Source organism: Staurois parvus, unplaced genomic scaffold (genome assembly GCF_062004578.1).
Source record: "Staurois parvus isolate SC_StPar_1 unplaced genomic scaffold, SC_StPar_1.0 ptg002819l, whole genome shotgun sequence".
NCBI classification, from domain to species: domain Eukaryota; kingdom Metazoa; phylum Chordata; class Amphibia; order Anura; family Ranidae; genus Staurois; species Staurois parvus.
This window is the reverse complement of record NW_028320615.1, coordinates 144,882-170,650: the sequence shown is the minus strand read 5'-3', so window position 1 is coordinate 170,650 and position 25,769 is coordinate 144,882. Positions and strand designations below refer to the sequence as shown.

The window sequence follows — 25,769 nt, the reverse complement described above, 5'->3', positions numbered from 1 at the left end:
TGATGTGATGGGACATTTGATGTGATGGGGGGACCTCTGATGTGAAGGGGGGGCTGTGATGTGATGGGGGGGACCTCTAATATGATGGGTGAACTCTGATGTAATAGGGGGGACCTCTGATGTAATGGGGGGACCTCTGATGTAATGGGGAGACCTCTGATGTGAAGGGGGGGCTCTGATGTGATGGGGAGGACCTCTAATATGATGGGGGGACTTCTGATGTGATGGGGGAACCTCTGATGTGAAGGGGGGTCTGTGATGTGATGGGGGGGACCTCTAATATGATGGGTGAACTCTGATGTAATAGGGGGGACCTCTGATGTTATAGGGGGACCTCTGATGTAATGGGGGGACCTCTGATGTGATGGGAGGGGGGGCTCTGATGTGATGGGGGATCGCTGATTTGATGGGGGAATCTCTGATGTGATGGGACATTTGATGTGATGGGGGGGACCTCTAATATGATGGGTGAACTCTGATGTAATAGGGGGGACCTCTGATGTAATGGGGGGACCTCTGATGTGATGGGAGGGGGGGGCTCTGATGTGATGGGGGATCGCTGATGTGATGGGGGAATCTCTGATGTGATGGGACATTTGATGTGATGGGGGGACCTCTGATGTGAAGGGGGGGGCTGTGATGTGATGGGGGGGACCTCTAATATGATGGGTGAACTCTGATGTAATGGGGGGACCTCTGATGTGATGGGAGGGGGGGGCTCTGATGTGATGGGAGGGGGGGCTCTGATGTGATGGGGGATCTCTGATGTGATGGGGGAATCTCTGATGTGATGGGACATTTGATGTGATGGGGGGGGGCTGTGAAGTTAATTTCATCGAGGTGGTTGTGTTCATCTTCTCAGCTCAGGATTCCCATTGATAAGTAACATTTACATTTTTTTTACATTATAGACTGGGGGGGCTCCAGGGGGGGGGGGCTCCAGGTTTTGCATACTTATACAGGTTGAGGAACGCTGATCTGTGCAGTATCTTGGCCTGGGAAATCCGAAGAACGCCAACAAGAGCTTCCCGTACCAAGGCCTGTGTATTGTGTGAATGCCGCTGGAGACAAAACACAATGAATGCAAATGAGCGACTAATCAGCTTCCACAATTAAGGGTGCCTGGAGAAAGCATGTGATGTGCTTATGGCTTAGCAGTATTACAGGTGATTTGTGTTCCAGGCTATGGCCAGGGAGAGAGACAGGGGATTAGCAGGACAGAACAGCTTGGCACAATTAGCCAGACTCTACGGCAAATTGAACTCATTCGGCTGTGCAGCCTAGAAAGTCTCCACCGGGGTGAACACTGAAATGTAAATATTAAACATCCTATGCTGAAAATAAGAAAAATGGAGCCCCCGACACCATCCATAGGGGCCACATGTTTCAGATTCTTCTGCTCTAGGTGCACATAAGCAAATACACACTGTGCCGAACCCTGAGTACACGAAGACCTCGGGGGAACTGCACAGCTTTTTTTTTTTTTTTTTTTTGATTGAAAAAATACTTTATTACATAAGTATAAAAAACACATGATACTTGTAATCGGGGTACATCTCACCCTGTACTGCGACGCAGCGCACCACATTGCAATACAGTTCCAAGCATACGATAAATACATTCAAAAATAAATACATTCGCTCAGCGGTATGATGCCTGACGTGATGTGCGTGGAGGATGAATCCCCCGGACCAACACGTCATGCATAACGCCGCTTACCCCGGAACCATAGTATCCTGATACACAGTACGTTTCCTAATATCACGAAGTCATGCAAGAACGAAAAACCTAATGTTACTTTTTACAATAAGCATCGGGTGTGTGTGGGGGGGGGGGGAGGGGAAAAAAAAGGGGGAAACACATGCCCGAAGCTTTATTGAAGGGACAAAGACACGCAAGGGGGAGTAGGGGGAAGGGGAGATCTTCAGACGTCCTCTTCCTCCTTAAAGTCCATCAAGGTATAGTCTCTGAGCAGACTGAGGATCAGTCTGCGACAGTCCTCAATGGACATCCTCTCCCGCTGGTGGATGAGGCGCTTCCTGGCGCACCATAAAGCGTCCTTAAAACAACACAGCACCCACCAGGCGCTGTCAATGTCCTTCAGAGAAAAAGTTCCACAGAATAGTCCATTCAGCACCCCAAAGTGTGTGATGGCTGACTGTGGTACAAAGTCCTTGAGTTCAGGTTCCAGGGCCCCCAACAGGGCCTGAGCAAATGAGCACTCCCAGAAAACGTGATGAGACGTTTCCTCATGGATTTTTTTTTTTTTTTTCAGTCCGCAAACGTGCAACTATAAACGTAAAAACCCGTAAGTGTTCACAAAAAATGTGCAAGTGCAAAACACCACACGAAAAAGTGCACTTAGGGGTGTGCTGTGTCCTACCCCTAAAGGGGCTTGGACCGCTTACCCTGATCCCCCGGGGCACGAAGCTCCTGACGGGGACAAGGTTCCCAATTGGTCCTCCTGGCCAAAAGGCCTGGTGGACCACCGTTCCTTGTGTCCAGCCGAACCCAGACACACAGTACTTGGTCAGGGGGCTCTCCCGAAGAAAAACCCCCTAGGGATCAGGGGAGGAAGGAACCAAAAGGCCACACATCCTCCCCCTAGACTTCAGGGTAGGCCCGAGGACCCACACCCTCCATCCGTGAAAACACACGCATAAGCAACAGAAAAAGTGACAAACGTGGGAGGTGAAATAAATTAAATAAATAGAAAATAAAAAAGTGGTACCGTGCCAAATTGTGCACAGACCAGGCCCTGAGGCCTGTAGCAAAAATTGCCCTGGTCCTAGCCAAAAGGCCTGGTCCTTAGGGCGCTGTGCAAAAAGAATGTAAAAACAGTGACCATGTGCCATGTTCACACAGTGGGGTCCCACACCCAGGTGTTACTAGTGGCACCCCTGAGAGCGTCTACTCAGGGGGCACCGAGTTTGCGGACTTTCTGCCTCCTCAGCCCCTGGCCAGACCAAGGTAGATCCGTCCAAATCAGGAGGTACTGGGTCTTTCCAGCTTTCCCAGAGGAATTACTCCCAAGGCCCCAGAACGAATCATGGCGCTCCCTGGTTTCTGTCCCTCCGGTACTAGCCTTCCGGACCCCCATCATACCAGTGAGGGTACTATACAACAACCACCCCCGCAAAGCTAGAATGGCCGGGAGCACCCCCACTGGACACTGATAAGAACAGATACTACACTTGATCTTAGCCAAAAGGCCGAGAAGCGATGATTTCCTCATGGATGATGCAGAAGGGGCAGTGTCTGTATCTGCTCAGGTTCCTGGCATGCATAAATGTCCTGAGAGGCAACCCCCCTTGGATTGCCATCCATGCCAGGTCTTTGTGCCTGTTGGTGAGAATGTTTGAAGAAACATTCCTCCAGACCACCTTGCAGGTGTCTGAAGGCAGGCCTGGAACCGACTCCAAAATGTCGCTTGCTCTGATGAGCTTGTAGATGGTCTTTGGTTTCCACAAGTCAGGCTTGACTCCCTGCAGCCCCTGCTCCTTGATGAACTTGAAGGTATCCAAGTAGTACCAAGGGGTGTCCCAGTTGTAGGGGATGGAACTGTCCCAATTGTCCCATCCGAGGGACCTCCAGAGAGGCAACAGGAAGAAGCGTGACATTGCGTTCCCGCCAGAGTCCATAATCCTTTTGGGCAAAGTTCTGCGGATGCAGTTGCAAGCAAAGAACACCCTCAGTTGGGTGGCGATGTCGGGCACGCCCTTACCGCCCTTGAGGGGTTCCTTGAACATGACTGCCCGCTTCACTCTGTCCATCTTGGAGCCCCAGATGAAGTGAAACACCGCCCTGGTGATGGCCTTACAGGTGTTGACCCGTGGGGGCCAGGCCTGGGCGAGGTACTGCAACACAGGGAGAATCTCGCTGCGGAGTACCAGTGTCTTCCCTTCGATGGTGAGGTCTCTGAGGCTCCAAAGTCCAAATTTCTGCCACATCTTAGCCAGTCTCTCCTCCCAAGACTTCAGGGCTGCGCCCTCGGCACCAAACCAAACTCCCAGAATTTTCATGAAGTCTGTCTTGATGCCAAAGGGCATGGATGCAGAAGAAGGCAGGAACCACTTTCCGAAGAGCATGACTTCCGACTTACCGCAGTTGACTTTTGCCCCCGAAGCTTGGCCGAAGTCCTCGCAGGTCTGGACGAGCAGGTCGATGGAGCGCTGGTTGGCACAGAACACCGTCACGTCGTCCATGTAGAGCGAGCACTTCACTTCCCTTCTGTCTGGTCCCGGTGCGGTGATTCCCCCGATCTCTGGATTCCATCTGATGCATTCGGCGAAGAGCTCTATACAGCAAACAAAAAGCAGAGATGAAAGAGGGCAGCCTTGTCTGACCCCGGAGAGGACCAGGAAGGGGTCAGTTTTCCAGTCGTTCACCTGCACGGAACTACAAATGTCATTATACATGATTTCAACATAAGAACAGAACATTTCCCCAAGACCAAACCTGCGCAGGGCTCTGCACATAAACCCATGGGAGACACGGTCAAAGGCCTTTTCCTGATCAAGACTGACCAGGGCCGCGTGCACACGGCGGTCCTTGATGTATTGGACCGTGTCCCGGACGAGCGCTAGGCTGTCCGCAATCCTGTGGCCAGGAATGCCGCAAGTCTGATCCGGGTGGATGATCTGTCCGATGACAGCCTTCAGCCTGTTCGCCAGGACTTTGGCGAGGATCTTGTAGTCCACGTTCAGGAGAGAGATGGGACGCCAATTTTTCAAGTCACATCTCCCCCCTTACGCTTGTACAGGATCGTGATCATCCCCTCCCTCAACGAAGGAGGCATCCTGCCCTCCACCACCATCTCCTCGTACAGCTCGAGCAGGTCCGGGCCCACGAGGTCCCACAGCGCTACATAGAGCTCTGCTGGGAGACCGTCGCAGCCCAGGGTCCTGCCCCGCCTAAAGGATTTAGCGGCAGAGTGCAGTTCCTCCAACGTCAAGGGGGCATTGGTGGTCGACAAACCTGCAGGATCAATAGTGTTAGAGATACCTGACAAGAATCTGTCGGCTGCTGATGTGTTTGTTTCTTTGGGGGAGTAGAGGTCGATGTAGTAGTCGCTGACCACTTCCATCACGGCCTCCTTCCCCTTCTGGAGTGTTCCGGTCTTGCCGCGCAGCTCCGACAGGGGTGTGTGTCCTGAGTGGAGTTTCCTGAAAAAGAAAGAGTTACACTTCTCACCTTTCTCTAGATGCTCCACCTTGGCACGGAAGACAATGTGCCTGGATTCTTCCTCAAAGTGCTTTTTCAAGCTCTTCTTGGTGTCCTCCAGGTCTTGCCTCACGTCCCAGCCGCAGTGATGAAGGTCCTGCAGGGACTGCAGCTGACGCTGCAGCCTCCTGAGTTCCCTCCTCCTGGCACACACTTGCTGGCGTCCCCTGGCCTGAAAGAAGCTGCGCAGCTTGACTTTCACAAACTCCCACCAGTCGCTTACCTTGGGAAAGAAAGACTTCTCCTCCTGCCAGGCACCGTAGGTTTCCCTGAGCTCCTCTAGCAGTTCCTCATCGTCCAGCAGGGTGCAATTCAGCTTCCAGGAGCCCGGGTCCGGGGCAAAGCCCTCTCCCAGGTCACCCCGAAAGTGAATGGCCCTGTGGTCAGAGAAAAAGCAGGGAACCATGGAGAACCCGCGGTGCCTGACTGCCCTAGAGGTGAGCACAAAGTCATCCCCTGGAACGCACAGATCCCTCGGGGCGGCTCCATGAGTAGTTCACGGAGCCGCGCCCCACGGATCGCACGGCGTCCTGCAGGGAAGCCTCAGCAATCACCTCCCGGAGCAGCTTCGAGGTGGCATCGAGTTTAGCGTACATGCTGGAGCTGCGCCCGTCCTCCTCTATCGGACAGTTAAAATCACCGCCGATCACTACTGTTCTCGTTGTGACGAGTTGCGTCCGCAGGGTTTGGAAAAGCACCAGCCGCGCGTTCTTCTCCGGGGAGGCGTACACGTTGATGAGCCTAACGGACTCCCCCGCCCACGAGCCGTCTATGACCAAAAGGCGGCCACAGACGAGCTCATGGACGAAGTCAACAGTGAAACGACCTCCCCTGATAAGAACCGCTACCCCTGCAGACTTGCAATCGCCACCCCCAGACCAGTAGGAGGGACCGTGGGTCCACTGGGAGGACAAATGAGTGTACCTCCTCAGAGGGGGAAGGGCGCACTCCTGAAGCATGTAGACATCACTCTGCTGTGTGGAAAGAAAGGTCAGCACAGTCTGCCTCCTAAACGCATCCTTGATGCTCCTCACATTAATGGAAAAGATAGAGATCTCAGCCATCATGGGAAGAAGATGAAGGGGTTAGTCGGCAGGGGCTGTACTTACTTCCCCTGGAGAGGGGGGTGACCTCTGCAGCCTGACCAATGTCCTGGCTCCATCCGATCTGGTTGAGGACCTCGTTGAGGACCTCATCGAAGTCGGTGGAGAGATCTGGCTCCGACCGGGTCAGAGCCATCTCTTCTTCCACCTCTTCTTCCTCCAGCGTGTCGAGGTCTTCCCCCACGGGGCGGGACCTGCGGCATTCTGGAGGACAGCAGGCCGTTTGGTGGAGGAGGAGGGGTCCTCCGCCGCCGGGCTGGCCTGCTCCTTCTTCCGCTTCCTGTTCCTGAGCTGCTGGTAGGGGTGGCAGGGGGAAGGGGCGGGAAATCCTCCTGTGAGAACAGGTCAGGGGGGGGGCGGAACCGGGCCCGGGAGGGGTTGGGCAGGGTCAGGGGGGAGGGGGGGGGCAGGAGGGCAAGGGGCAGGGGGACCAGGGTCCGGGGGGGGCGGCCTCCGACACCGGAGGGGTAGGGGGGGCTGGGGTGGGGGGAGGGGGTGGGGGGTTCCTCTTACCTGGGTCCTTCTGAGGCTTCTGTGGCGCTGGTTTAGCAGGGCCCTTGCTCAGGGCCCCCGCATACGTCCTGCTTCTCTCTGGGCAGTCCCTGTAGACGTGCTCTGACCGTCCACAGAGGTTGCAGGTTTTGGACCTCGGGCAATCCTTGGTCTCATGGCCTGCAGCCCAGCAGAACCTACAAGAGAGCACATGGCAATCCTTACCCTCGTGCCCCAGCTGTCCGCACCTGCGGCATGACTGGGGTTGATCGGGGTAGTGTAGGAGTCCTGCGGATGCTCCCAGGGAGAAGCACTGTTGCAGGTGTTGGAGGTCTCCAGCAGGTCGATCTCTCAGCAACCTGCAAAACACGGCCCACTTACCTGTCCAGAAGCCGTTGGCGTCTAGTATCTGGACTGGGTCCTTCAACATGACACAGAACCTCTGGAGATAGGTGGCGATATCTCTTCCGGGGACGTGAGGGTTCCTCATAGACACCGTAATCCGCCTTTCATCCCTTTGAATGGGAGAGTTCGCAACAAACTTGCGGAAAGGGGAATCGGGCCCAGAGGTCTTCACCATCTCCCAATATCTTCTGCAGACCTGTAACGAGACAAAAGTTATGAAGAAGATACCTTTCACGAAGGACTGCACCGACAGGGTCTCTGCCTTGCTGAATCCTTGTTCCAGGATCATCTTCATGTCCGGGACTCTGCCTTCCACTTCCTTCAGCCGCAGCATGACTGTCTGCTTCATCCAGGGCTCCAGGGAGGGGAGACCTTCTGCAGGGCCGGAGCGTTCTGAGGTGGAGGTGGAGGCGGAGGGGGCTTCTCCCGGGGTCTTGGCAGGGGCGGCGATCAGCGGCTTCTTGACAGTTTGCTTGTTCTTCCCCATCTTGTCGCAGAGGAGTTCTCAGGAGGGCTTCCAAGAGATCTTGAGCGGATTCCTTCTCCTTCTTCTTCCTCGGCGGCTTCACTCTTGCTTAGCCTTTGAAAAGGCTATTGAGCGTCTACTGCTCAGAGGTAGTAACGCAGAGTGGGAAGGGGGGAAGATCACAAACTTGTTCTGTGTGGGGGCTAAGCCTCAAACCCAATAGCAGCAAGCAGGTGAAGCCGAATTTAATCGACGATCCTACCAGGCCGAGTAGAGGGTACCCCACACACCAAATGGCTGGGATAGATACAAGTGGTTCTCAACGTCCTAGCTGGAAGCAGGGACACCCCTAAAGGCAAGGTCGATACTACACTTGATCTTAGCCAAAAGGCCGAGAAGCGATCTGCACGGGGACCTGCACATCTGACCAATCAGGACGCTTTAGAGAAGGTTGAAAAGAGTGCACGGTATAAAGAATCTACGTTCGTAAACTCTCTTTGCTCCCTGCTTCTCCTTAGGTGAGTTTCCTCCTCAAGATGGAGTGCTAAGAGGGATCCCCTAAGTCTAGTGGGGGTGGGGGGTCTTTATCTCCAGGCAGGATTGGGGAGATCTCCTCAACGGCGCAGTTTGAGTTTCCTCCTCAAATTGCGCCGTTGAGGAGATCTCCCCAATCCTGCCTGTATATAAAGACCTCTCCCCACTATACCTAGGGGATCCCTCTTAGCCCACTGACAGCCTCCTCAGCACTCCATATTCCACCTGACTCTTCTGTTAGCATGGTTCTCCCATATTTATGGACTAGTCTTACCACATTACCAGGGCCTCTTAGCCTTGGATTAGTCAGACTACAATAAATATGCAGATTTAGGTCTCCACCCCTTCCGCCCACTGGCTTCTGGAAGCTTCCATGGGCCTCCAGAATTAGGTGGAGGCGATAGAGTTCCAACCTGCTGAGTCACCCAGCCTGACCTGCAGTGACATGACCTAATTACAGACTCACACAGTTACCACGAGTCCTACCACAATAAATTTACCTACACTAACACTAGTTTTAAGTCCACGGAGGTGCGAAAAAACGAAAAACCCGTAAGTGAACAAAAAGACGTGCAAGTGCAAAACACAAACACAAAAAAGTGCACTTAGAGGTGGGCTTTTGTCCACCCCCAAAGGGGTAGGACCTCTGCCCTGTTCCCCCGGGGCGTGAGGCTCCTGACAGGGACTGAGGTTTCCAGGTGGACCCCTGTCTTTGTGGCTAGCCGAAGCCGACCAAGTACTAGGTCAGGGGGTTCCTCCTCTCCAGGAGAAAGAAGGAACTAAAAGGCCACACATCCTCCCCCTAGACCGGGTGTCGGCAACCCGCGGCTCCGGAGCCGCATGCGGCTCTTTTTCACCTTTCCTGCGGCTCCGGAGCACACTGCCCACCAGGTGACAGGCAATAGGGTCGGCAAGCCGCGGCTCTTTTAATGTAGATCTTCTGTGTGCCGGGCGCCCGCTGGCAAACATTGGCTGTCAGGATGTAGGCGGGGCAGCCCGGATGTAGGCGGGGCAGCGTGACGAACTCCTCTCCTCTCACAGTCCGCCCTGAAGACCAGAACGGCGCGGGAACCCAGCGAGAGGAACGCGCGGAGCAAAGGTAAGTGAATTCACACAATATGGGGAATGAATTACTATGGGGGATGAATTACTATAGGGGGGATGAATTACTATAGGGGGGATGAATTACTATAGGGGGGATGAATTACTACGGGGGATGAATTACTACAGGGGGGATGAATTACTACAGGGGGGATGAATTACTATATGAGGGATGAATTACTACAGTATATGAGGGATGAATTACTATATGGGATGAATTACTATGGGGGATGAATTACTATGGGGGATGAATTACTATGGGGGATGAATTACTATAGGGGGGATGAATTACTATATGGGGGATGAATTACTATAGGGGGGATGAATTACTATAGGGTGGATGAATTACTATAGGGGGGATGAATTACTATATGGGAGATGAATTACTATAGGGGGGATGAATTACTATAGGGGGGATGAATTACTATGGGGGATGAATTACTACGGGGGATGAATTACTATATGGGGGATGAATTACTATATGGGGGATGAATTACTATAGGGGGGATGAATTACTATAGGGGGGATGAATTACTATATGGGGGATGAATTACTATGGGGGATGAATTACTATGGGGGATGAATTACTATATGGGGGATGAATTACTATATGGGGGATGTATTTTCAGTTTTAAAAATGTTTCTCTCAAAATAAATTTCAATCGTGGTTTTGGCGAGATTTGGCTCAGTCGAAAAAAAAGGTTGCCCACCACAGACCTAAGGCTATGATTGTGATTATGACGATACACTGTGGCCCTGATTAACCCTTTGCTTACTGGGCCCTTAAACCCCCTTCATGACCAGAGCGTTTTTTGCAATATATGCAGTGTCGGATTTGTTTTAAATGTTGCAATGGTTTTGCGGCTCCCAGTCTTTTTTTCCCTCTCGGAAATGGGTCCAAGTGGCTCTTTATGTCTTAAAGGTTGCAGACCCCTGCCCTAGACGTTAGGGCAAGCCTGCAGACCAACACCCTACCATCCATAAGAAAAAAACACACATAAGTGAAAAGTGACGAAACGAGAGTAAATAAAATGAATAAATAAAAAGTGGCCATGCAATTGTGCACTGGATAGGCCCAAACTATTTTAACTTAGGGAGAGCATTGTATCTAATTAGCATATTTGCTACTTTCCATGAATTTTTTTTTTCTTGTCCGCGAACATGCGAAAAACGAAAAACCCGTAAGTGTTCACAAAAAACATGCAAGTGGAACACACCACACAAAAAAGTGCACTTAGGGGTGTGCTTTGTCCTTCCCCCGAAGGGGATGGACCTCTACCCTGATCCCCCGGGCACGAAGCTCCTGCCAGGGACAAGTTTCCCATGTGGTCCGCCTAGTCAAAAGGCCTGGTGGACCCCGTTCCTTGTGGCCAGCCGAAGCCAGCCACCAAGTACTTGGTAAGGGGGCTCTCCCGAAGAGAAAACCCCTTAGGGACAGGGGAGGAAGGAACCAAAAGGACACACATCCTCCCCCTAGACTTCAGGGTAGGCCCGAGGACCCACACCCTACCATCCTGTGAGAAAGAAAAATACACACAAAAGTGAAAAGTGACAAACGTGGGGAGAAAATAAAATAAATAAGTGGCCATGCAGATTGTGCACTGGCCAGGCCCTGAGGCCAGTAGCAAAAATTGCCCAGAACTTAGCCAAAAGGCCCAGCCCTAAAAGGCGCAGTGCAGAAAAAGTGTTAGAAACAGTGACCATGTGCCTTTTCACACGTTGGGGTCCCACATCCAGGTGTTACTAAGAGCACCCCTGAGGCGACCACTCTCGGGGGGCACTGGTTCGCGGACTCTCTGCCTCTCCGGCCCCTGGCCAGACAAGGTAGATCCGTTCAATTCAGGAGGAACTGGGCCCCTCTGGTCTTCCCGGGGAGAATTACTCCCGGGCCCCAGCAGCCTGTGGGCGCCTCGGTTTCTGTTCCAGCCGGTACTAACCATCAGGACCCCCATCCTACCAGCAGGGGTACTATACAACCAGTCATCCCCGCAAGCAGGAATGATGGTGGAGCGCCCCTACTGGACACTGATAAGAACAGATACTACACTTGATCTTAGCCAAAAGGCCGAGAAGCGATAAATTTAAACGAATGAATAAATAAACAAACAAATAAATAAATAAATTAAAAATTAAATAAAACAAGTGGTCTCTTGGCTAAGGTCAGTGTGCTTGATCCTCAGTCTGCTCAGATACTATAATTTGACAGACTTTAAGGAGGACAGAAGAGGACATCTGAGGGTCTCCCCTTCCCCCTACTCTCCCCTGTGTGTCTTTGTCCTTTCAATAAAGCTTCGGGCCTGTGAACTCTTTCCCCTTTCCCTCTGCCCTCCTTTCTACCCCCCCCCCCAAACAATTGTTTGAATTGGTTTATTCTGTAATGTTTCTGCATGTGCAGCACCCCCTCATCTCTGCCTCCCTTGGTCTCAGCATTCAGCAGACTCTGGTAACTGACTACACTACACTCCTCCTCTGGTCATTTTCCAGACCCTGCACTTTCTGCTTTCCAGCTCTGCCCCCAAAGGGGGTGTACGGTGATGTTAGGGATGGTGTGGGATTCTTGAAATCTGATGTTATCATGGGGGGTGAGGTGTTCTGGACATCTAGTCTTACAGATACAGCTGTCCCTTTGAGGTCACCCATAATGCTGATACGGCCCACCATGAAATGGAGTTTGACATCCCTAGAGAATAACAATTTTTTTATGTCACCACAAAGGTCTAATAAACACAAAATTTTATTTTAGGGCACAAAAACTCAAAGTACACAATTATTGGCAAAATATAAAAGATGAAGTTGGACCAAGTAAATAGATACCCAACACGTCAAACCTTAAATTTCACCCCGCGAAATGGCGACAGACTTCAGTATCCTCTACTTTCCATGGGCAATGCTTTAAAAGCCCCCCTATAAGTCAACTATTTAGCATTGCGGGGGAGCTCTGGTGCTAGAAATATTGCTCTCCCTCCAGTGTGCGCAGCAATATGCAATGTTTTCTCCTTAAAGTCATCCATTTCCCAGACCTGTGTAGGGTTCTCCTTAAAGTCAACCATTTCCCAGACCTGTGTAGGGCTCTCCTTAAAGTCGACCATTTCCCATACCTGTGTAGGGCTCTCCTTAAAGTCGACCATTTCCCAGACCTGGGTAGGTTTCTCCTTAAAGTCGACCATTTCCCAGACCTGGGTAGGTTTCAGCTGCACATATGTTAACAAAGAATGTATAAAACTGATTAGTAGATAGCAGGGGCGGACTGACAACTCATGGGGCCCCCGAGCAATAGGGGATCATGGGGCCCTTGTGTCCTTGCCCAAACACAAAAAAGCCTATGAAAAAGGTACCAGGGGCATCTCATGGGGCCCCCTACTCAGCCCAGGCCCTCGGGCAGTGCCCGAGTTTCCAAATGGTCAGTCCGCCCCTGGTAGATAGATATAGGCAGATGACATCTATATACACGGTTTAACTGTTCCTGTGAATAGTTCAGCTCCACTTTCCCCATCTAGCCCACCAAGCTCACACAATTGGTCCTTTAGGCTCCGTTCACGCTTGCGCAACTTGTCATGTAACTTTGGCCACAAAAGTCGCAGCCCATTGCCTCGGCGAACGCAGCGTAAGTCGAAGCGGGTACCTGTCAAATTCGGGTACCCGTTCCCCCAAAGGTGCCAATCCTTAATGGGGATCGGAGGACCAATCTTTAAAGCAGAACTTCCCTTTTGGGTGGAACTCCGCTCTAAGATTTAAGTATAGATTCCAACAATTGAGTCCTGTCCGTGATACTTTTTTTATTTGCACTAACAAACAATTGTAAGGACAAGCTTTCGGGGAGTGTCCCCTTCTTCAGGTCAAAGCAATACTGATCACAATGGGTTAGAAGAGATGTTTTGGAGTTGGAAGGAAAAAAAAAAAAAAGGAGAACAGATAAGATAAGACACAGCAAAAGCAAAGTCTGGGGAGGGGGGAGACTACACTCACAGAGGCAGTGATGCTTGAGTTGATAAAACTGTTGGATAATGATTGAGGAATCCCATGTCCAAATTCAGGCCGTTATCTCTTGTGTCAAATAGAATTATCATTCTTGGTTCAAAAGTTTTTCTTTCCTGGATGGATTTGAAATTTCCTTTAAGAACTAAAACATTGAGGTCTTCCATAATGTGGTCCGGTTGTGCGAAATGGTGTCCCACAGGTGTGCAAAAGTCATCTTCTTTATGTTCCTTGATGGTATGTATGTGCAGATTCATCCTTGTTTGCACCTTCTGTCCTGTTTCGCCAACATAAGATCCTTTGCTGCATTTTCTGCACTGGATGAGGTACACAACATGACTGGAGGTGCAGCTGTATGATCCGGAGATATTAAAGATCCCTTTTGAGTGTCGGACACTTTTTAATGGATTGATTTGGTTGCACAGTTTGCAGCGTTTTTTATTGCAGGGTTCGTTTCCATTATTTGTGACATCATCATCAGAAGGAAGTTTCCTACTGATTAGTTTATTTCTGAGGTTGGGGGGTTGTCTGAAGGCCAGTATTGAGGGGTTGTCTGAAGGCCAGTATTGAGGGGTTGTCTGAAGGCCAGTATTGGAGGATTGTCTGAAGGCCAGTATTGGGGGGTTGTCTGAAGGCCATTATTGGAGGTTGTCTGAAGGCCAGTATTGGGGGGTTGTCTGAAGGCCAGTATTGGAGGGTTGTCTGAAGGCCAGTATTGAGGGGTTGTCTGAAGGCCAGTATTGGAGGGTTGTCTGAAGGCCAGTATTGGAGGGTTGTCTGAAGGCCAGTATTGGAGGGTTGTCTGAAGGCCATTATTGGCGGTTGTCTGAAGGCCAGTATTGGGGGGTTGTCTGAAGGCCAGTATTGGGGGGTTGTCTGAAGGCCAGTATTGGTGGTTGCTGGAATATTTCTTTCAGAGTTCCATCCTCTGTTATGATGGGTTGTAAATCTTTGATTATTTTTCTTCTCCCTTCTAGTGCCGGGTTGTATGTGGTTACTAGAGGTACACGGTTGTTTGTTTTTTTTTCTCTTTGTACTGAAGTAGATTTTCTCTTTGTGTTCTCAAGGCTGTGTTTATGCCGGTGTTGATAGTTTTGTCCTTGTAACCTTTCTTATGGAAGGCGTCTGCTAGTGTCCCGAGATGTGTATCTCTGTCTCTTGGGTCAGAACATATTCGGTGGTATCTAATGGCCTGACTGTGTATGATGGCACGTTTCGTGTGTTGGGTCAGAACATATTCGGTGGTATCTAATGGCCTGACTGTTTATGATGGCACGTTTCGTGTGTTGGGTCAGAACATATTCGGTGGTATCTAATGGCCTGACTGAGTATGATGGCACGTTTCGTGTGTTGGGTCAGAACATATTCGGTGGTATCTAATGGCCTGACTGTGTATGATGGCACGTTTCGTGTGTTGGGTCAGAACATATTCGGTGGTATCTAATGGCCTGACTGTGTATGATGGCACGTTTCGTGTGTTGGGTCAGAACATATTCGGTGGTATCTAATGGCCTGACTGAGTATGATGGCACGTTTCGTGTGTTGGGTCAGAACATATTCGGTGGTATCTAATGGCCTGACTGTGTATGATGGCACGTTTCGTGTGTTGGGTCAGAACATATTCGGTGGTATCTAATGGCCTGACTGAGTATGATGGCACATTTCGTGTGTTGGGTCAGAACATATTCGGTGGTATCTAATGGCCTGACTGTGTATGATGGCACGTTTCGTGTGTTGGGTCAGAACATATTCGGTGGTATCTAATGGCCTGACTGAGTATGATGGCACGTTTCGTGTGTTGGGTCAGAACATATTCGGTGGTATCTAATGGCCTGACTGTGTATGATGGCACGTTTCGTGTGTTGGGGGTAGAAGCTGGAACTGTAGAGGTAGTTGCATCTGTCAGTGGGTTTCCAGTATATTGAGGTGTGAAGTGTATCATCCCTGATGTATACTGTGGCGTCTAGGAAGTTGACGTGTGTGTTTGAGGATTCCATTTTTAGTTTGATTGATGGATGAAAAGTGTTCATCAATGAGTAAAATTGTTTTAGGTATTCTTCACCTTCTGTCCATATGATGAAAATATCATCAATATAGCGATTGTATCTGTATGGTTTTTGTTCCATGCTGTTCAGGAATATTTCCTCCGGGTCAGCCATAAATAAATTGGCATATTGTATAGATTCCAAAAACAGTGATGTCTGATTATAAGCTTTAACTTGCATTTTTCACTGATGGAAACCTCTGAAGGTTGAGAAATGAGGGGAGTCCTAGCACTGGGCCGGTTTTAAGCGCAAAGGGAATACTGAGCAGGTGACACTATTTATTTCAAGTCTACATTTGGTTTTGGTTCAAATATAGGCAAAGCTTAGCTTTAAATATGAAATTTGAGCTCCCGAGTCTTCCTCTTGGTCACAAAAACTACCGTATATACTCGAGTATAAGCCGACCCGAATATAAGCCGAGGTACCTAATTTTACCACAAAAAAACTGGGAAAAACTATTGACTCGAGTATAAGCCGGTGGTGTCAGTGGGGGGAGGAATAATGCCCCATCGTTGGTGTCAGTGGGGGGAGGAATAGTGCCCCATCGTTGGTGTCAGTGGGGGGAGGAATAGTGCTCCATCGTTGGTGTCAGTGGGGGGAGGAATAGTGCTGACCCCTGCTCCAGCCTGGGCTCGCTCGCTCCCTCCCTCTCGCATGGTACACACTTACCGGTCAGATGTCTTCCTTCTCCGGCCGCTCTCCTCCTCTTCACTCGCTCGATCTTCGCGGTGCCGCTCGGCTCCTCCTCTCCAAGCTCCACCTCCTCGCCGGTGATTGGGCGCCTGTGTGCCTCTCCTGAGCTACAGTTCCGGCGGCCAATCACCGGCGAGGATTGATCCCGGGGGTGTGTCCAGATGACAGGGACGGCATGTCATCCCGCCCACACCTGGAGACGTTGACTCGAGTATAAGCCGAGGGGGGCGTTTTTCAGCACAAAAAATGTGCTGAAAAACTCGGCTTATACTCGAGTATATACGGTAGCTTCTTTATTAAACAAACCACAGGGAGCCTTGGCATTTGGAGGTGAGATCTTACTGTTGACCCATAACATAACAGAAGCCATAACTGAAGCCCGCCAAGCTCTACCTTGCATTTTTCACTGATGGAAACCTCTGAAGCCCACCATGCTCTACCTTGCATTTTTCACTGATGGAAACCTCTGAAGGTTGAGAAATAAGAGGAATCCTAGCACTGGGCTGGATTTAAGTGAAAAGTGAATACTGAACAGGTGAGACTATTGACTTCAAGTTTACATTTGGTTTTGGTTCAAATATAGGCAAAGCTTAGCTTTATATATGAAATTTGAGCTTTCCCAGCTCCTGAGTCTTCCTCTTGGTCAAGAAAGCTAGCTTCTTTATTAAATAAACCACAGGGAGCCTTGGCATTTGGAGGTGAGATCTTACTGTTGACCCATAACATAACAGAAGCCATAACTGAAGCCCGCCAAGCTCTACCTTGCATTTTTCACTGATGGAAACCTCTGAAGCCCACCAAGCTCTACCTTGCATTTTTCACTGATGGAAACCTCTGAAGGTTGAGAAATAAGAGGGATCCTAGCACTGGGCTGGATTTAAGTGAAAAGTGAATACTGAACTGGTGACACTATTGACTTCAAGTTTACATTTGGTTTTGGTTCAAATATAGGCAAAGCTTAGCTTTATATATGAAATTTGAGCTTTCCCAGCTCCTGAGTCTTCCTCTTGGTCAAGAAAGATAGCTTCTTTAATAAATAAACCACAGGAAGCCTTGGCATTTGGAAGGGAGATCTTATTGTTGACACATTCATAACATAACAGAAGCCATGACTGAAGCCCACCAAGCTCTACCTAGAACTAAAAGATCACTTTTGGGTGGACTGAGTCTCTAAGTAATTGTATCTGGGTCTGATGATGAGAAATATTTTAATGGGTTTTTTTTTACTGGCCAAGTACTGAACCTAATTTGAACCTTGTTTGATGCTTGCTCTTTTTTTTTTTTTCTTGAAGGTTAAGGACAATTCTGGTCACTTTTGGGTGGACTGATTCTTTAAGTAATTGTATCTGGGTCTGGTGTTGAGAATTACTTCATGTTTTTTTTTTACTGACCAAGTACTGAACCTTGTTTGATGGTAGAGATTCGCTAAGAACCTTGCTTGTTCTTCTTTTTTTTTTTTTCTTGAAGGATAAGGACAATTCTGGTGCCACGATTCTGCACTTAGCATCCAGGTTTGGCCACCATGAAATTACTGGCTGGTTGCTCCGGTTCGGGACAAACGATGCGATGGTGGCAACAGACACAGGTGCACTTCCTGTACACTACGCCGCGGCCAAAGGAGATCTCCCCACACTGCAACAGCTATTAGAGTACTGCCCAAAGTAAGTCTTCCATGTCGTATGACTCTTCAATGGGAAAAAAAAAGCTTTATATTAACTTTGGTGAAATGTTTGTGGACATGTGACCATCGCACCTATATGATATTGTGGGACATCCTATTGTGGCATTAATATGGAGCTGCCCCCCCCCCCCCCCCACACACACACACCTTTGTTGCTATGACATTCTGGACTCTTCAGGGAAGACTTTCCACAAGAATTTGGCTAACCTTTGTAAGGTCAGATACTGTTGTAGACAAAGATCTGTTTTGCAGTCAGCCTTCCAGTGAATCCTAGAGGTGTTCAGTAGAGTTGAGGTCAGAGTTCTGTGCAGGACACTCCAGTTCCTCCATAGAAAATCCATCAGTCTATGGCTTTATGAGGCAGGCTTTGTGCAAAGTAATTCAGTGTTGCCACAGCACTGGAAGTGCAGAGGAAGGCTAGAACCCCGATCATCCAAAAGACCATTTGTGAGGTCAGATACTGATACTGGATAAGAAGAATCTGGCTTACAATGGGCTTTCTAGTTCATCTCAAAGGTGTCCAGTAGGGTTGGGGTCAGGGCTCTGTGCAGGTCACTCTAGTTCCACCATGGAAAACCCATCAGTCAATGTCTTTATGGGGCAGGCTTTGTGCAAAGTAATGCAGGAATGGAAAAGGACCTTTACAAGACTGCTGCCACAAGGCTGGAAGCACAGAGGAAGGCTAGAACCCCAGTCATCCAAAAGAACCTTTGTAAAGTCAGGTATAATGTTGGATCTTTAGACTTGGCTCACAATGGGCTTTCTAGATCATCCCTAAAGTGTTCAGTAGGGTTGAGGGTTCTGTGCAGGACACTCAAGTTCCTCCACACCAAACAATGGGCTTTCTAGTTCATCCCAAAGGTCTTCAGTAGGGCTGAGGGTTCTGTGCAGGACACTCAAGTTCCTCCACACCAAACAATGGGCTTTCTAGTTCATCCCAAAGGTGTTCAGTAGGGCTGAGGGTTCTGTGCAGGACACTCAAGTTCCTCCACACCAAACAATGGGCTTTCTAGTTCATCCCAAAGGTGTTCAGTAGGGCTGAGGGTTCTGTGCAGGACACTCAAGTTCCTCCACACCAAACAATGGGCTTTCTAGTTCATCCCAAAGGTGTTCAGTAGGGCTGAGGGTTCTGTGCAGAACACTCAAGTTCCTCCACACCAAACAATGGGCTTTCTAGTTCATCCCAAAGGTGTTCAGTAGGGTTGAGGGTTCTGTGCAGGACACTCAAGTTCCTCCACACCAAACAATGGGCTTTCTAGTTCATCCCAAAGGTGTTCAGTAGGGCTGAGGGTTCTGTGCAGGACACTCAGGTTCCTCCACACCAAACAATGGGCTTTCTAGTTCATCCCAAAAGGTGTTCAGTAGGGCTGAGGGTTCTGTGCAGGACACTCAAGTTCCTCCACAAAAAACAATGGGCTTTCTAGTTCATCCCAAAGGTGTTCAGTAGGGCTGAGGGTTCTGTGCAGAACACTCAAGTTCCTCCACACCAAACAATGGGCTTTCTAGTTCATCCCAAAGGTGTTCAGTAGGGTTGAGGGTTCTGTGCAGGACACTCAAGTTCCTCCACACCAAACAATGGGCTTTCTAGTTCATCCCAAAGGTGTTCAGTAGGGCTGAGGGTTCTGTGCAGGACACTCAAGTTCCTCCACACCAAACAATGGGCTTTCTAGTTCATCCCAAAGGTGTTCAGTAGAGTTGAGGGTTCTGTGCAGGACACTCAAGTTTCTCCACACCAAACTGGTCAAACCATGACTTTATGGAACTTTGTACATGGTCATGCTAGAACAGAAAAGGACCTTTTCAAGACTGTTGCCAGAACACTGGAAGTGCGGTGGAAGGCTAGAACACCCGATCATCCAAAAGACCATTTGTGAGGTCAGGTACTGATGTTGGATGAGAAGAGCTGGCTCACAATCCAATTCATCGCAAAGGTGTACAGTAGAGTTGAGGTCAGGGCTCTGTGCAGAACACTCAAGTTCCTCCACACCAAACTGGTCCAACAATGTGTTTATGGAGCTGTGTTTACAGGGGCACAGTCATGCTGGAACAGAAAAGGTTCTTCTCAAACTGTTTCCCCCAAGGTTGGAAGCACCGGTAAAGGCTAGAACCTCCGTCAACTATTTGTTTCTGTCTCTCCATTGAGGATTTCAGCTCACTTCCTGTCTGCCAAAACCATTTTCAAGGTCATGGGAAATGAGCAGAAATCTCTCTAACGGCATTCTGGATAGCGATAAATCCTGACAGGGGTTCTAACCCGTGACAACTCTATCAGCAACTAAAGAAATCCATTTTGGCTAGACTTGCACTTTAAAGGGTAAGTTCACGTTTTTACGAAAAAGTGATAGCGCATCCATCATAATGCTCACAATGGCAAACACTCATTGGTCAGCATGACCGTGTGACCGCGCTGACCAGTGGGAGGCATTTTTGTTTTTCTGGGACACATTACCAGACAAGGAATCCTCAGATGCACCATTCATTAGTCAGCAAGGTCATGCGGCTGCACTAACGAGTGTTTGCCATTGTGATCAAATGTGCGCAAAATTGGGGGCTTTCCCGACGCTCATTTAGCAGACGTGCAGTAGTGCCATTATTTGAACCCCCACGCATCTGCAAACACTCATGTGAAACCCTATCATGCTATGGTACCATCAGGGGTGGACTGACAACTCATGGGGCCCCCGGGCAATAGGGGATCATGGGGCCCCTGTTTCCTTGCCCAAACTCAAGAAAGCCTATGAAAAAGGTACTAGGGGCATCTCATGGGGCCCCCTACTGACCCCGGGCCCTCGGGCAGTGCCCGAGTTTCCAAATGGTCAGTCCGCCCCTGGGTACCATGCAGTTCGGTGGGTCATGTTTCTGGCAAAGATTCAGGGACTTCTTTCCCATGTTTCTCATGTGTAGGGCAGCCTGTTCAAATCAATAGGCTGTTCTACAAGTGACACGCGGGAACACGTGAAAAACCCGCCAAAACGTGCCTGTGCTTGGTTGCATAGTTACATAGTTAGTCTGGCTGAAAAAAGACAAAAGTCCATCCAGTTCAACCAACCATCCAGTTGCACCTGTAGGTGTAAACAAGGCCTAAAAGATTGCAAGCACCTGAGAAAAGTTCTTGGCAGGATCACCAAGAAAACTAATGCAGCGACACACACTGCTAGTAAGTTGCAATATATGACGCGTTCGTTTTGTGGATTTACATGCGTTTTCATGTGTTGCTTATGTAACAGTGTTACACAGGGGGACATGCCGGGCCAACTCCGGCCACCATGTTGTACGGCCTTTGTGCAGTCTAGGACTTTTTGTTGGTTTCCTTTCCTCCTACACACGTTCCGTCGGTGCGTTCTGTGCTCCTCGCCGGCCTTTGCTCCAGTCACCTGCTGTTTCAGTGTAGAAGGCGTATGAATTATTCAGGCCGGGTGAGCGGCGTCTCGTCACAATGCTTCCTGCGGCCGATGATAGTTTCTCTTACAATCCCTTGAAATTCCATCTTCATCACAATTAGGACCTCAATAGGCCGATGTATCATTTGATTTAATGTTGATGTGTATGTGAGACGCACGGCGAGCCCGGGGCACGAATTAGCGCTAATTATATCTGCAGATTTTTCCATGGCTTTGTTTCCTTTTCATACCGGCCAGCTTGCTCTACATTCCTTATGTCGTCCATTAGGCATATTAATGCAGCTCAATGGTCTCGTGTTCATTGGTTACAGCGATGTAAATTAGATCGATCGTTACATTGAATTCTTTACATTGCATGTCGTTACCAAACTCCAAAATAATAATAATAATAGTTGTTGTTATTATTAATATTAAAAAAGTATTATTAATAATAATATTTATTTTAATGAATACTTGTTAAAATAATAATTGCTACTTTTTTATTATAATAATAATATTATTAATAATAATAAAAATAATAATAATAACTATTGTTGTTCTTACTATAGTTACATAGTTAGTCTGGCTGAAAAAAGACAAAAGTCCATCCAGTTCAACCATAATATTATTATTATTAGTAGTAGTAGTTGTAGCAGTACTAGTATTAAAATGTATTATTATTATTAATAATAATTGAAATATTAATGGAATATAACTGAATCCATTTTGTACACACTCATACAAGATGCTTGTTTAACTAGTTGCCGACCTCAGATAGCCGAATGACGGCTACACTGCGGCCAGCCAGTTCTGAGTGGACGTCATATGACGTCCTCCCAGAACGCGCTCTCCTGCGCACCCCAGGGGGCGCGCATCCGGCGATCTCCATGATCGCTGTGTCCTACGGACACAGCTGATCACGTGATGTGGTAAAAGGCCAATCACAGCGGCCTTTTACCACATGATCAGCGGTGTCCAATGACACGCTGATCAGAGGGGAATGCAAGTGCCGGTTCTCGGCTGCACTTTCCTCACGCTGTCAGATCGTGAGGAAAGTACTGCCGAGAACCGGCAGTTGTCAGAGCGAGGATCGGCACTGATCATCAGGGCACTGATGATCAGTGCCCTGATGATCGGTGCCCAGCAGTGCCACCCGCAAGTTCCGCCCACCTGTGCCCAGCAGTGCGCCCACTAGCTCCGCCCACCTGTACCCAGCAGATCACCCACCTGTGCCCAGCAGTGCCACCCACCTGTGCCACTCTGCAGTGTCACACACCTGTGCCCAGCAGTGCCACCCACCTGTGCTGCCCACCAGTGCCACCCACCAGTGCAGCCCAGCAGTGCTGCCAGTCAGTGCCCAGGGGTTGTGCCAGTCAGTGCCGCCAGTCAGTGCCCAGCAGTGATGCCAGTCAGTGCCATCTATCAGTACCCATCATCAGTGTCACCTATCAGTGCCGCCTATCCGTGACACCTCATTAGTGCTGTCTATCAGTGCCGCCTATCCGTGCCACCTCATTAGTACTGCCTATCAGTGCCCTTTAGTGCTGCCTATCAGTGCCCATCAGTGCCGCCTATCAGTGCCCATCAGTGCTGCCTCATCAACGCACATCAGTGAAGGAGAAAAAATACCTGTTTGAAAAATTTTATAATAGAAACAAAGAAACTTTTTTTTTTCAAATTTTTTGCATTTTTTTATTTATAGCGCAAAAAGTAAAGCGCCCAGTGGCGATTAAATACCACCAAAAGAAAGCTCTATTTGTGAGAAAAAAATGATCAAAATTTCATATGGGTACAATGTTGCATGACCGCGCAATTGTCAATCAAAGTGCGGCAGCGCTGAAAGCTGAAAATTGGCCTGGTAAATAAGGGGGTATAAGTGCCTGGTAGGCAAGTGGTTAACATACATATACAGTGAAGGAAATGCGTATTTGCTCCCCTGCTGGTGCTGAATGTTCGCCCCTCACACAGAAATGATCGGTCTAACAATGGAATGTTCGCCCCTCACACAGAAATGATCGGTCTAACAATGGAATGTTCAGTGTAACACTGAGAGACAGAATACAACAACAAATTCAGCAGAAATGCGTCTAACAAATGATGACTGATCTGCATGTTCATGTTCAAGGATTTGATCCCCTATCATTCAGCAGGATTTCTGGCTCCCAGGTGTCTTTCATACAGGTAACAAGCTGGGATTAGAAGCAGTCTCTTAAAGGGAGTGCTGCTAATCTCATTGTGTTCCCTGTATAAAAGACACCTGTCCACAGGAGCAATCAAACCATCAGATTCCAAACTCTCCACCATGGCAAAGACCAAAGAGCTGTCCAAGGATGTCAGGGACAAGATGGTAGACCTATACAAGGCTGGACTGGGCTACCAAACTATGGCCAAGCAGCTTGGTGAGAAGGTGACAACAGTTGGTGCAATCATTCACAAATGGAAGAAACACAAAACAAGTGTCAGTCTCCCTAGGTCTGGTGCACCATGCAAGATCTCACCTCGTGGAGTGTCAATGATCATAAGAACAGTGAGGAATCATCCCAGAACTACACGTGAGGATCTTGTCAATGATCTCCAGGCAGCTGGGACCACAGTCACCAAGAAAACAATTGGTAACACACTACGCCGACAAGGACTGAAATCCTGCAGTGCCCGCAAGGTCCCTCTGCTCAAGAAAGCACCTGTCCAGGCCTGTCTGAAGTCTGCCACTGAACATCTGAATGATGCCGAGGAGGACTGGTGGGAAGTGTTGTGGTCAGATGAGACCAAAATCCAGCTCTTTGGCATCAACTCAACTTGCTGTGTTTGGAGGAGGAGGAATGCTGCCTATGACCTCAAGAACACCATCCCAACTGTGAAACATGGTGGTGGAAACATTCTGCTTTGGGGGTGTTTTTCTGCTAAGGGGACAGGACAACTGCACCGCATCAAAGGGATGATGGGCGGGGCAATGTACCATCAAATCTTGGGTGAGAACCTTCTTCCCTCAGCCAGGCCATTGAAAATGGGTGGTGGATGGGTGTTCCAGCATGACAATGACCCAAAACACACGGCCAAGGCAACAAAGGAGTGGCTCAAGAAGAAGCACAAGTCAACCACCAAACCTTAATGACTTGGAGAGGATCTGCCAAGAGGAGTGGGCCAAAATCCCTCCTGACATGTGTGGAAACCTGGGGGCCAACTCCAGGAAACGTCTGACCTCTGTGATTGCCAACAAAGGATTTGCCACCAAGTACTAAGTCATGTTTTGTGAAGGGGATCAAATATTTATTTCCCTCATGAACATGCAGATCAGTCATCATTTGTTAGACGCATTTCTGCTGAATTTGTTGTTGTATTCTGTCTCTCAGTGTTACAATACACCGAACATTCGATTATTACACCGATCATATCTTTGAGAGTGGGCAAACATTCAAAATCAGCCGGGGAGCAAATACGTGTTTCCTTCACTGTACCTGCAATAATAATAATAATTATTATTATTTTTGTTGTTTAATAATGATGAAAATAATAATCATTATAATAATAAATGTATTTAAATTAATAAGACTTAAATAATAATAATAGTAATAATAAAATACTATCATTATTCAAAGTAATAATAACAACAATAATAATTATTAAAATAGTAATAATTATTATTATTTTTAGTACATTTCATTATTGTTATTAATATTATTATCATTATGTGATTTTTGTGTAGGCTTTAAGTCACTAGAGTTCTGCAATGGCTTTTGTTTCAATAATCAAGACAAGATTTTTTTACATAATGATGGAGGGACCTCTGATGTGAAGGGGGGGGGGGGGCCTCCTATGTGAAAGGGGACCCCTGATGTAATGGGAGAATTTCTGATATGATGGGGGGACCTCTGATGTGATGGAGGACCTCTGATGTGATTGGGGGGGGGGCTTCTGGTGTGCTGAGGGATCTCTAAAGTGAGGGGGACCCTGATGTGATGGTGGGACCTCTGATATGATGGGTGGGACCTCTGATGTGATGGGGGACCTCTGATATGATGGGGGGGGACCTCTGATGTGATGGGGGAACCTCTGATGTGATGGGGGGCTTTGATGTGATGGAGGAAACCTCTGATGTGATTGGGGACCTCTAATGTGAAGTGGGACCTCTAATGTGATGGGAGCTCCCAACACAAATCCCCCCAAATCACCACTCCTAGCACCCCCCCCCCCCCAAATGTCTTCTAAAACCATTCTTACCCCTGCCACCCCCCAAATCCCCCCCCTTCTAGCACAAATATTCTTCCCCCTCCCAACACAAATCCCCCCCAAATCACCACTCCTAGCACACGTTCTCAAATTTCCCCTTCTAGAAGCATTATTACCCCTACCACCCCCCAAATCCCCCCACCTAGCACAAATCCTCTTCTCCCTCCCAACACAAATCCTCCCCCAAATCACCGCTCCTAGCACACCTTCCAAAATGTCCCCTTCTAAAACCATTCTTACCCCTACCCCCCCCCCAATCCCCCCTCCTAGCACAAATCTTCTTCCCCCTCCCAACAAAAAATCCCCCCCCCAAATTACCACTCCTACCACACCTTCCCAAATGTCCCCTTCTAGAACCATTCTTCTTACCCCTACCACTCCCCAAATCCCCCCTCCTAGCACAAATCCTCTTCCTCCTCCGAACACAACTTCCCCCCCCCCCCC

The 25,769-nt window shown here is 48.8% G+C and overlaps 1 protein-coding gene and 3 pseudogenes across 1 annotated transcript in view; 1 reads left to right on the top strand and 3 right to left on the bottom strand.

The window, feature by feature from the left end:
• Positions 1–25,769, top strand: part of LOC149429081 (uncharacterized) — a gene marked incomplete at its 3' end in the record, with an annotated part of 145,278 nt that overhangs the window by 32,186 nt on the left and 87,323 nt on the right. The window contains exon 2 of the mRNA XM_089666754.1: positions 17,505–17,698. Within this exon, the coding sequence (XP_089522880.1) occupies positions 17,505–17,698 (194 nt within the window). The remainder of the gene's footprint in view (positions 1–17,504; positions 17,699–25,769) is intronic.
• On the bottom strand, positions 3,064–3,224 carry LOC149429084 (U2 spliceosomal RNA; annotated as a pseudogene).
• Positions 8,000–8,092, bottom strand: LOC149429083 (U2 spliceosomal RNA; annotated as a pseudogene).
• On the bottom strand, positions 11,249–11,401 carry LOC149429082 (U2 spliceosomal RNA; annotated as a pseudogene).